This window comes from Myzus persicae, unplaced genomic scaffold (assembly GCF_001856785.1).
Source record: "Myzus persicae strain clone G006 unplaced genomic scaffold, MPER_G0061.0, whole genome shotgun sequence".
Lineage (NCBI taxonomy): Eukaryota > Metazoa > Arthropoda > Insecta > Hemiptera > Aphididae > Myzus > Myzus persicae.
Genome location: NW_019103933.1, coordinates 1,328,996 through 1,341,255, shown reverse-complemented (window position 1 = coordinate 1,341,255; position 12,260 = coordinate 1,328,996). Strand labels below are relative to the sequence as shown.

Here is a 12,260-nt window from a genome sequence, read left to right as displayed (position 1 = left end):
CGATGTCACTTAAATCGCTGGTAAACCTGTCGATTGTTTTTCGTTCTCGCGGGTGGGGTGCATCCGAGTGCCCCCCGAGTTCGAAAAATAATAACAATATATTATACTTAATAATATGGATTTACATGATAAACGACGTGCCTATAATAGTTTTTTTCTCGTTTTGTTTCAGGCGCCGGCACCGAATACGCGTCGTACACGAGCTCGCCCTACAATCAGTACGCGTCATCCCCATACGCTGGTTACAGTTATAACCCCACGGGCACCAGCGGTCTTCTCAGTAGGTATTTCGCGTGAGTTTTGGTCTACGCGAGTCCGCCGGTCTCGGCCATACACTATGTATTATTGTACTGAATTCTTATACTTCGGGAGTTGAAATATACCCTGCCATAGTTCATTATAATAGTCCTGCAGGTATTCCCAACTATTCTATTTTAGGAATTCAGGAAGTTATAGGTGGGAGGGTCATAAAAAAATGTGGTGTACATGTCAACCCATCCTAAGGGAGTAAAGTCGATTCTAACGATCATCAAACGATTTTAGAATGTAATGAAATAATGGCTCTGCAGAGTGCAGACAGAACACGATTTTTCTTCTGTGAAGATGGATTCACGCCTCGTCGTGGCGTGTAGAGTTGAATACATTCAACTTGTAGGTTAGGTGGGACCAACATTTTGTTACCTATGTATTAAACATACGACACGACACGACGAGGTAACCACCTTAAGACATATAATCAAATAGGCCATGAAATCAATATATAAACCATATAACCACAACGGTTTAATACCGGGGAGCGATTTTTGGTTATAGCTGCATTTGCAGTCTACTCTTTTAAGACAGATACGTCAGTCGTGTCACTCGTAGAGCCTGAACAATTTGTACAAAACAATATAATATATGTCCTCCTGTTCAACAAACACACCTAAACCCAGCTATTTTATGACCTGGTTTCTGGTCGGTCGTCTGATATTTCAACCACGATTCCGTTTGATGCTCGTATAAAAAACATACCAACAATATAGTACAAAATTGGTGTTATTGTCCATATTACCGTAATGATTTATACTACAACACCGTCGTTACGTTGTGCGTTACAGATCACCGTTACTATTACAACAACAGCAACGGCCACAATAACAACGCGCACGAGATCTGCGGCAACGAGACGGGCAGCAGCGCCAGCATGGCAGCCAGATCGCCGGTGGCGGCCACGAGGGCCAACTCGGCGGCCTGCGCCAGCGCCTCGTCGCCGCTGGGCAGCGCGTCATCGCCGTGCCAGGCCAACAACCCGGGCGCAGTGACGTCGCCGTACATCGGCATAAGTTAGAGGAGACCACACGGAGAGAGGACGACCGCCGCCACGGCCCAGCCATCATCAAAAATAATTGATACATAATAATAATAATAATAATAATAACTTTTTTATTTTATTATTATTATTATTATTATTATTATGTTTTGTGTACGAATAATAATTAGTGTACCTACTACGTTGGCGATGTACAAAAATGTTGATTTGTATTGATCAAGGCATAGCAGGTGTAGGTACTATTATAGCATGTGTCCGCAGTGTATGTCACAACAACGATACCCTCCCGCCCTGCAGAATAGGTACCTATCGATATTATGGAGTGTTCAATGAAATTTGGTTCTTTTTTTTAGTTTTTTTTTTAAGCGCGTTGATAGTGCGTGTAGACAGATTTCGTGAAAATCATCAAAATTACCGATTAACGAGTGCCGACAATTATTTGTATTATTTTGTTTTTATTTATAAACGTTATATTATATACCTACACATACAGATTAATATTATATAATATAATATGTGTACATGTAACTTTAATAATATTTAAGTCATAACTCGGAACGCTGTACCTATAATAATAATATGTTTTAATCGAATCGATTAAATATTGAGTCGATAGTCGTATAGTGCATGCATAGGTATGCACGATTTTAGAATATAAACTATAAACACGATATTATACATAATATTGTAATAAATTTGCTTACCAACTCTAAATATATTTTCCCCTTATTTGCTACTTTTTTCCATAGAAAACCAAAGATATATTTATAGTGTTGTTATATTTTGTACAGAATCCGAATCTTATGTATATTTCTATACATACATAATATTACTATATTAATCGATCAAATCGCAGTTTATTTATCATGACTCATGATTTTTAATGTTATAATATGTTATATATTTGATGTACATACAATAATTATAAATGTAACTATATTTAATAAAATAATCACACTCTATCTGAACGTTTTTCGTGACTAGCCAATAGATATTGGATTTGTAAATTACTTTTAATTAGATATCTACATTTAAATTTTTATATCAGTGGTTCTCTGTTGTTTACTTAATTAATTTTTAAAGACTACCTATATATATTATGTACCTCCACTACTTTTATTTTTATTTTTATTTGAAAAAGGATAACGAATATAAAGCTCATATTTAACGCTCTCTCGAAACAATTGATCTTTTTTAACGTTGTTTTTAATCAAATTCTAGTCTAATTTTAATTTTATTCGAATATAATTATTAATAAAAAATTTGTAATAACCAAAAAATTTAGGTTATCATATTATTTTGTTCATGTGCAACTTATTATCTATAAAATCCAAAACAAATTTTACTCGTCTTTGAGACGAAATATGTGCAATGTCTGTATGAATTTGTATTTATATATTATTATTATTATTATTATCATTATTATTTTTTTTTTATTATTATTATTTATACATATAAAAAAGTAATATAATGTATCCTATTCGAGTACTTTTTTTAAACATAAATCGAACACACCCTAGTCAATAAGTGATGCTTCAACGCACTAATCAATGCACTTAAGAGATTTTGTACTTACATTTTTAAATTTTTAAATCTTTAGACGTTTTCTATTTATTAAAAATGTTTACAAAAATATGTAAAACATTATCTTTATTATACATTTATTTGTTATTTTTGTATTATTTTTCTTATTTCAATTAAAATGTATTATAATTCTCATAATATAATTTGTAGGCGTTTCATGACTTCAATTGTATTAAGTAATTTATTTATTCTGTGTTAGAAACTCGATCAGTTATTGTGTTATATACTTACTTACCAAAGAAAACTTTTAGAATATCTTGAAATTCCTTTTAATAAAAATATGATATATATTATTATGATAAAACTATAGTGTTGATTAAACTGTATATTATGCATAATTAAGATGTTTGTGGTCCCTTAAGTATGCTGTTTGACCAATATTGTACTTAATAATAATGAATATAAATTGTAAAAACAAATTATTATACTTATAAGATAATAAAAGAAGTCTGTTCATGAATATCGTTGTATTATCATTATCTTCACCTTACATTATATATCTGAACGCGTCTTCAATAAGATATTCAAATGTATTAAACTTAGTTATTCATTTGTACAAGCCGATTTTTAATGACAATTTTACATTTGTTTTCTGTTATACCTACTATAAATAAGTATACTAAATGTAAATAATATATAATAAATAAAAGTTAGACTGCTGTATGTAAAATATAACCATAACAATAAGTATTAACGTTATATATAGACTTATAGTGGCTTGATGAGGCGAACTTGCTGCAATCAGTTATGTGCAGTGGCGTAGCTAGACACTTTTTTCTGGGTAGGCCCCATATTTTGATGTAAGGATTACAAATGAATATTTTTAGAAAATAAAAAAGTATCAGAATACCGTATTTTATACATTTATTATAGGCAGATTACATGGATTTATTTTATGTTTTAAAACTAATAATATAAAATTAAATTAATAAAATAAAGATATAGCTTTATTAAAATATTTCTAGATTGAAAATTCCAATTATCTTTTTTCATTGATGCAAACTCGTCAATTACAGTAGATGGATTTTCTATGAATTGGTATTTATAACTATAAGGAATGTTTTATTACATTTTAAAATCTTAGTTTTAAAAAGAATATTTTTTATGAATTTCTAACCCAAAATAATTTGCACATTTTTGTGATAATATTTTGTCTAAAGTCGAACATTAAATGATTAAAAAAAAAAATTATGGCTATGTATTTTTAATATTATAAATATATACAAGTAAAATAAAATAATAAAATATTTTTCAACTGTTATTGCAACAATATATTAGAAGCCTCGTAGATCTATGGATACTACTTTTAATATTTTAATAAATACAATTTTATAAATATAACAACATGTGATATAAATCCCTACGGGTATATATAACTACAGACAGTTGTACGATTCGAATAATAATATCATACACATTTCTATGTATTTAGCTGTACGCGATAACACTGCAGTGCAGAATAATATATAATATTTTAATCAACCGTATATTAATAATAAAACGTTCCCACGCAGTGCACATTAAGCCGTTTAACATGGACCGTTGTATAATAATTGGTCCGTGTTTATCGTGATACGTATTAAATGGAATAGGTGCCTCACGAACTAAAAATTCTCAAAAATCGAATGCATGCACAGTCGCATCTTGTACGCCTGAAATGGGTAAATAAGGTTACCTCCATTTACACGTCATAAAATACGCACTATGTACAGGGGTGGATAGATAGTATTTTTATTATAGAGAAATATTTTAAGGGGCCCCCAAAGTGGTTCTTCAATTTTATTCTCGTATTTTTTTTCACAAAACAAAATTCTACACTCAAGGTACATTTATATTTAAAATATTTTTACCTTCTGCCCGAGTTCGATGGTTTGCACGACGTGGTGGACGTATTACATATTATGTAACTGGATAGAAAATCTAAAAAATATATTAACACAGTTATTTTTTACAGACATTTTAAGTTCAAATTTTGACGGAATCACATATTAAAACTTAGAATAACGGTTGTAGTTAATTCGTTGTAATTTTAAAATATTATTCGTGGATACTTGAGACTTTTAGAGTGCATTATTATATTGTACATAGTAAATACACAATGACATTTTCAAAAGTAATTTTTTTGGTAAAAATACATTTAACCTATTGGCTATTGTAGTAGGTACTAATGCTTAATAATAAAATCAATTACTTAAATCACAACAGTATCATACAATTTACTTTGTAATATTATATATAATATAGGCTGACGGACTGTCTTCACTCAGAATCGTTTATCGTTTACAATGATTATTAATTTCAAATTTAACCATTTCTAGTGGCTAGACTCCTAATGTACCATGTATAGCAGGGTGTTACCCACTTACTCTCTTTTTTCTTTCTTAAATATTATTATTAGTCCCATTTTGATAGTAATAATACTTACATGTTTCAGTAGGTAGGAACAAAAACAATTATATTTATCAACGATTATATCTTAAATCATGGTTCAGTCTGAACATTGAGAATCCTGATGATTCATCAGAAAAACTGATGACAGGTTGTACAGCGGTATCCTCACAAGTTACACTATTATCAAAAATGTTTAAATTCAACTGTTTATTTGGATATGATATTGGTGTACGCGCACTTGATCCAAGGTCATTAGGCTCAGAAACCGAAACAGTTGAAACAGAAGTTAATTTTAAATTACCTGATGTGATTAAAAACGTTTCATTTTTCGAAAATGAGCAACGCGACGGACTAATTAAAAATAAAAACGAAATATAATCACTACTTTGTACTAAAAGTGTTCGCAGTGACTCAGTGCGATTACTAATAAACTAATCGACAATCGTAACTCGTAAGCGTATCTATTCGACTACAACTTATATTATAGTCTCGTTATTTTTGGAAATAATCGTCAATTGAATGGATAAGATTAATATCTATCATTATGGTAATTATAGTTGAGAATATACAGGTAACGGGCAATATGGGCTGTCGGGCTGTCGGGCTATAATATTATACACTGGCACAATAAATTTCGACGGATGCCGATTAACAAGAATTGATCGGTTATTAAACCACAACACTCAAAATAAAATACGTGTCATTAACTGATTTGCAGAATCGATTAAAAACCATCCGGATTTAATTTTGTTAATTAAAACCGTATTTACAATATATTAATTATATTATTTTAAATACATATTATAGTCATATACATTATACATTTAATAGGATAAAAATAATTTTTTGAAAAAAGTGGGTAGGCCCGGGCCTAAAATAAAAGGCGATTCTAAAACCGATTCTAAATAGAGACACGATCTATCAGCGATGTCAGGTGTCACTATGTCAGCCTATACTACTAAGTCTTATATTTTATTATATTATATTAATTATTATTATATATTGATATTGTAGTAGGTAGGCAATATAAAATTATTTATTATTTTATTTTATAATAATTAAACATGAATATAAATTATAATATAATATAATATAAATTAAGTAACTCGTAGGAAAAAGTTTTGAGTAAGATTTGGTTAAGCCGGTGAAACATTTCATGGAGTGATTGATTATGTCCATATGTTGTTGTATACTGTATTATGCTATATACTTCGGAAAAAATTGGACATTTAGAGAAGTCTTCTACTCCAATATAATTATGAAATAAAAAATGTAGGTAGTGGTTTTCGTTAAAAAATTTAAAATTTAAAAACTGGAAATTGATTTTAATCACCACGTTGCTTCTATAAAGCGAACGTACAAATTTAAAATAATTAATGAATATCTACGCAGATACATCAAAATTACTGTTGTTTTTAGAAAATTTAATACAACTCTCGTTTAAGATTTGGTTTTTTTTAAATGACTTAATATCAACTAAATACTTACTCTAAAATCTAATGTATTTTCAGACTTGTGTTTTTTTTCTATGTCTGTTTATAATGCTTTTTGTTATTTTTTCAAAATGCTTGAAATTTCAAGTTCCTCGTGAGATTTTCACACCAGTGACAAAAATAACTAAACAAAACTGGGTATCTATACAAAGCTATAGAACAATATATATATAGTCAACATTTTCAAAAGAAGCATAAATTAGTTTTACAATAACATGTTTTCATTTATTCATAATAAATTAATATTAAATGAAAACAATTAATACAATAACATAACAAAAACGTTTACCAATTTGTGTGAATCACATACTTTGTTATCTTAGCTGCTCATGTTTGGACATTATTAACTATATAATATTCTATAGTACGCGCTTCATTATGCTAAGCAAGACATGAGCCGGACGAATTTCTCTGTCATAATAGTATAGTATGAATCATAACGAACGACGTCTACTTTAAATCGTGGTTACCAGTTGTACCCTACAGTTGAGGTGCTAGGGGATTGCAGACTGCAGTACACGCATGACGCATAATTAGGAGCCCTCATATTTTATAACTGTAATACAATCACATACGTTTTATTGATATCAATCAACATTAAATAATTACTTATAGACTTATGGTATAATTTATTTATAATCTTAAAAATAAATTCAATATAAAAAAAAGGATATACCAAAAGAACAACTTGCTTCACGTTTTTCATTATTTTTGTTTTTGTTTTTTCGTATCAATTTGAAAAATATTGGGAATTTTCAATTTTGACCTCTTAGAATACCAATAATATCGAATTTTCTGTCAGATATCACTCTCAAAGTTCAATATTACAGCATTTTTTTTTACTTAATAGATACTTCATTTCAGTACACGTGGATTGTACTATTGTGCACTGACCTAAAAAACACACACACACATCATAGTCAAACCACAACGTTCTTTGGTTCATTTGAAATCTAAAAATACACCTGAATCTGTATAATATCTACCACAGTGACATGTGACTCGTAGGTCAGACTTATCAGTTATCGAGGGAATAGCTGATTTGGGTGTTAGGAGAACTGAAAATGTACACAAAAATTTGTAGCGTAATGTACTTTTTAAATTTCCTTATTTCCACACCATATAATAAGTATACAACTCACCAAAAATGTAATATATACGCATTGGTGCAAGCCACCACATCCCTAAGTCTATAATAGGTCTCAATAATTAAATTATCAATTAGGTATTTCAAAAATCCCGCTAAATGCTACAAAATTCCAAAAAATCCTAAATTACCGTATTGTAAAGGTCGAGTGCAATGGTTGGTCACATTGTAGTTGGCCGTTATCAAGTAGTTTATCTATATTTTATCCTATCGTCGATTATTGAGTTAATTAATGCAGAGAATATTATGATTTGTGATTGTCCCGGTAATTTTTTTAATTTAAAATACTGTTATTCTTCTTTTCTTCTATAATTTTTATTTTATTACCGTCTACAGTTTCTTAATAATTTCTTAATATGGAAGAACGCGAAGATGTTGTAGATAAAATGAAAGAAAAATTGGATGACTGCCGTTTGTGTTTCAGCTCTACCAATGTTACAGTACACATAGGGCAGCATGTTGACAAAAATACATCAATTGTTGAAAAAATACAATACTGTACTTCACTAATCGTATGTTTTGTCATTTATTTAGTATTGTTGTCAATACAAGTTATATTTAACCAACTCAATATCTATTCTTCAAAGTTCGGTTTAAATTCTAACAGTGGTATCACATTAATTTTATATTTAATTAATAATAAGGTTGAAGAACAAAATCATTTTATACTCTTTTAGTATGTTGGAAACTTTGTTTCTTTACTGGATACCCTTTTGTATGCAATTTTTTTAGACTTATGTAGTTAACTATACTGAAAACAATGGTGAAGCCAGAATTAGACGGTAGGACTTGGTTTCAAAGTTATGGCTTAATGAAGTGATGCTATTTTGCTATTTTTATGCATTTGCACATCCTTCTAGTTTACTGCACCTATTAGATACGAATATTTATGTTTCTTTTTTTGAATCTTATGAACTACAACGTGTTAAGAACAATGGTGCAATCAGAATTTGTTAGGTGGACAGTTTAGTGACATGCAAATTCCGGGGAATATAGTTATGAAAATGTCCCCTGGGAGCATAACTAGTTTTTAAATATTGATGAATGTTTCAGCGTTAAATTAAACTTATAGTTGTAAATGATCCAAATGACAAATATTTTATATCAAAAAATATTACAGCCTACAGTAGAATACATTTAATTTAATTAAGTTCTACACTTAAATTTAACTATAAAATATGAGTAATATAGATATATGGTGACTCCATTTGCCTACTGTCTTGAATTCTATTACAAAACCAAATCTAATTAAGATTATGTACCAAACCAATACTACTGGGGTTTTTTTTAAATATAAATATATGAGTATAGTAATATTAGATATATTGTGGTACAATCATATATGCCAAAAAACTAATACTTATTATAATAATTATTATCTGAATTTGCTGATAATCAATTTTTCGACAGCATAAATCAAACTCTTTCACTACTCCAGACGTACTATTAGGTCCAAAACATTTACAGCATTCACTGCTCTGGGCATACTATTAAATTCCTGTATTTTATAATACTACCATTTGCCAGTAATTGTACAACTTTAGGAAACCCTGTCTCACATTATTTTGAACTAAAATAATTAGTTCTCAAAAATGAAATTTAAAAATATTAAATTTTATATAGTATACACAGGTTGCAGAGGATAAATAGTATAAGAGCAAAAAGGTAATAATCTATATACTTAATTTATAATTAGATCCTGATGTTTTGAATTAATTCTAATCCATGAATTCAATTCTATATTCTCATTTTATTTTTAAACCAGAATGTACGGTTATACTTAGACTCAAGTAAAATATACCAGGTGGCGACCTATTTCCGTCCAGTGGCGCTCATTTCCTATATAACGACATAGGTTAGTGACCAGTGACAGGGGAAAAAGGGCGCAGAACCGTTGTATTTTACTTTGATGCTGAGTATAGGTATAAATAAATCAATATCAATAACAGAGCCAACAAGTTGGTACCTAATTATTCTATAGTGTACTTACATTATTTTAGATAATAGATACCTATCTATTTTATGATTAAATTTAACTTGTATTTAATATTGTAATCAAAATGAAATACAATAGATATATGACTTTTCAGGTGAAAGTAGGTGATAATTTTCCTCAAAATATTTGTACAACTTGTGCTGAAAACCTAGAATTTATCTATAACTTTAAAAGTAAAGCAATAGCATGTGATCTTGAATTATCAAGGAACGTGCACAAGGACATACATTTTACTTATATTCAAGTTTCAGATGATCCATTAAATGTAAGTGTTATTAAACAATATATGAAATATCGATGAACTCACTAAAATTTTATCACTTTATTATTAGATTACATACAAGTTAGACTTGGAAGAACAAGATTCTTCAGCTGATTTATTTGATAGTTGCTTATATAACATAGTTGACGGTGATGAACTAACAATTGAACCTGTCAATGTTACAATTGATAAAAATAGCAAAACCACTGTGCACATTGACGATAATGCAAGTACAGTAAAAAAAATAATGAATGATGACAAAAAAAAGGCAGATGTTATTGCAAACAAATCAAATGGGAATTTAAACAGTCATCAAGGTTCAAAAACTAGTAATGTATGTATACAAATATTTTATAACCATGGACAATTTTTCATTTAAAGTATATGTTATTTGTTTTAGAAAAAGAAAAGTACATCAGTTGATTTAAAACGAAATTCAGATAAATCGTTGATTGACAAGGAAAAATGTAAATCAAAAAAAATCAAAAATGAAAATGAAATGGATAATGAAAAGCCATTAGTTATTGTTAAAAATGGTAAAGTTGTATATATTTGTGGTGAATGTAATTTTGAAGCAGAATCAATGATGTTCCTAGTTAGTCATCGAGCTCGCTTTCATTTAGACATGGGTAGTTTCAAGTGTTCAGAGTGCCTAACTTATTACAAAACTTCAGGGTTGCTTAAGAGACACACTTCAATGCATCATAATGTTACCCATATTTGTAAATATTGTGAGAAAAGATTTTCAAACAAACTAAGTCTTGATCGTCATGCCAATTGCCATCATAATGAAACTCCATTAGAGTTTCAATGTGTCACATGCAATGCTTATTTTGATACCATGGACAAAATGGAAGACCATTTGGTTGTACATTATACAAGTCCTTCGAGTACATTTAGCTGTAATCATTGTGATCGTATGTTCACAACGTACGCAGCAAAAAACAAACATATTGATGTTGAGCACATGATTGAAATTGAGTGTGGCATTTGCCATGTTGTTTTACCGACTAAAGAAGCTATGGATAAACATAATAATTCTGTACACCAACCTAAAAAAAAGGAAAACAAAATGTATGAGTGCACTACGTGTGGAAAATATTTTTCTGGTATCAAAGAAGTTTTAAGTCATCGAGAAACTCATTTATCCAAAAATGTATAGTTAGAGCTTTTGTATAGTTTTTTTTTTAATATGCCATGACTGAATTTATATTTATTTTACATTTCTTTCTTTATTTTCTATATTCATTTTGAATTTTAATATTATTTTAGTTACTGACTGCCTTTCAATCAGTATAAAATGTATTCATTAGTGTTTATTACAAATGTGAGCATTATATTAGATATCTTTGTTTTATAATATTATTTTAACTATTATTTTAACTATCAAAGCCGAATAAAGGTTTTAATGGCAATTCATAGTTAAAACCTAGGTAACATTAATTTTAAAAATATTATTACAGATGTGTTAAATAAATTGTATGCAATAAAATTTACCAATAAGGTAAAGTAAAAAAAATATAGTTAGGTACATTATTTTTTGAAATTTGAATATTAGTTTACATTTTTCAGAATATTAAATATTGTTTTTATTATTGTAATTTACTTTATTTAATTAAATTTTAGATTCTAAATGGAGCAATGAATGTATTGATTTTACAAAGACTATTTTTTGTGATTTGGGTTGGATGAAAGGTATGTCCATTGTCCACATTAATACAAAATTAATAATATTTTAAGATAAATTTGGATAGCTTATCCGTAAATAATTATAATATTATTATTATTTCTTAAAACTTTTACGAATGGAGGAAAATATATAATAAATTAGTGGCACCGACTCATTTTTTGGTCCAATTTTATTCTTGAAATAGTTATATTTATGAAATTAATGTATATTATTAATTATTATTGATTAGGCATTAGTCATTACTCATCATTACGTACCCATAGTGAAATAGTATACCATCTGCTAGATGTGATCAAATAAAAATGTACAAACCATAGGCGTGCGCAGACTTTGTTCGCAAAGTATGCGGTTGATAAAATGTTCCATTTTATAACCCCTTCAAAAT

General features: G+C 29.0%; 2 protein-coding genes across 6 annotated transcripts in view; both read left to right on the top strand.

Moving 5' to 3' along the window:
• The window catches only part of LOC111036511 (paired box protein Pax-5), a 71,401-nt gene extending 68,038 nt beyond the window's left edge, over nucleotides 1–3,363 (top strand). For 3 of the 5 annotated variants that reach the window (XM_022318540.1, XM_022318539.1, XM_022318536.1), the window contains 2 exons: nucleotides 173–280; nucleotides 1,101–3,362. In XM_022318540.1, coding sequence (XP_022174232.1) covers nucleotides 173–280; nucleotides 1,101–1,330 — 338 coding nt within the window. In that variant the 3' untranslated portion in view covers nucleotides 1,331–3,362. Of the gene's footprint in view, nucleotides 1–172; nucleotides 285–1,100 lie in introns of all 5 variants that reach the window. The other 2 variants (XM_022318538.1, XM_022318537.1) reach the window with 2 other exon arrangements.
• A 4,809-nt stretch (nucleotides 3,364–8,172) lies between these two features.
• On the top strand, nucleotides 8,173–11,707 carry LOC111036558 (zinc finger protein 652-A-like). The gene is made up of 4 exons (XM_022318620.1): nucleotides 8,173–8,439; nucleotides 10,018–10,188; nucleotides 10,256–10,519; nucleotides 10,586–11,707. The coding sequence occupies exons 1-4, from the start codon at nucleotides 8,284–8,286 to the stop codon at nucleotides 11,345–11,347; spliced, it is 1,353 nt and encodes a 450-aa protein (XP_022174312.1). The 5' UTR covers nucleotides 8,173–8,283; the 3' UTR covers nucleotides 11,348–11,707.
• The last annotated feature ends 553 nt before the right edge of the window (nucleotides 11,708–12,260 follow it).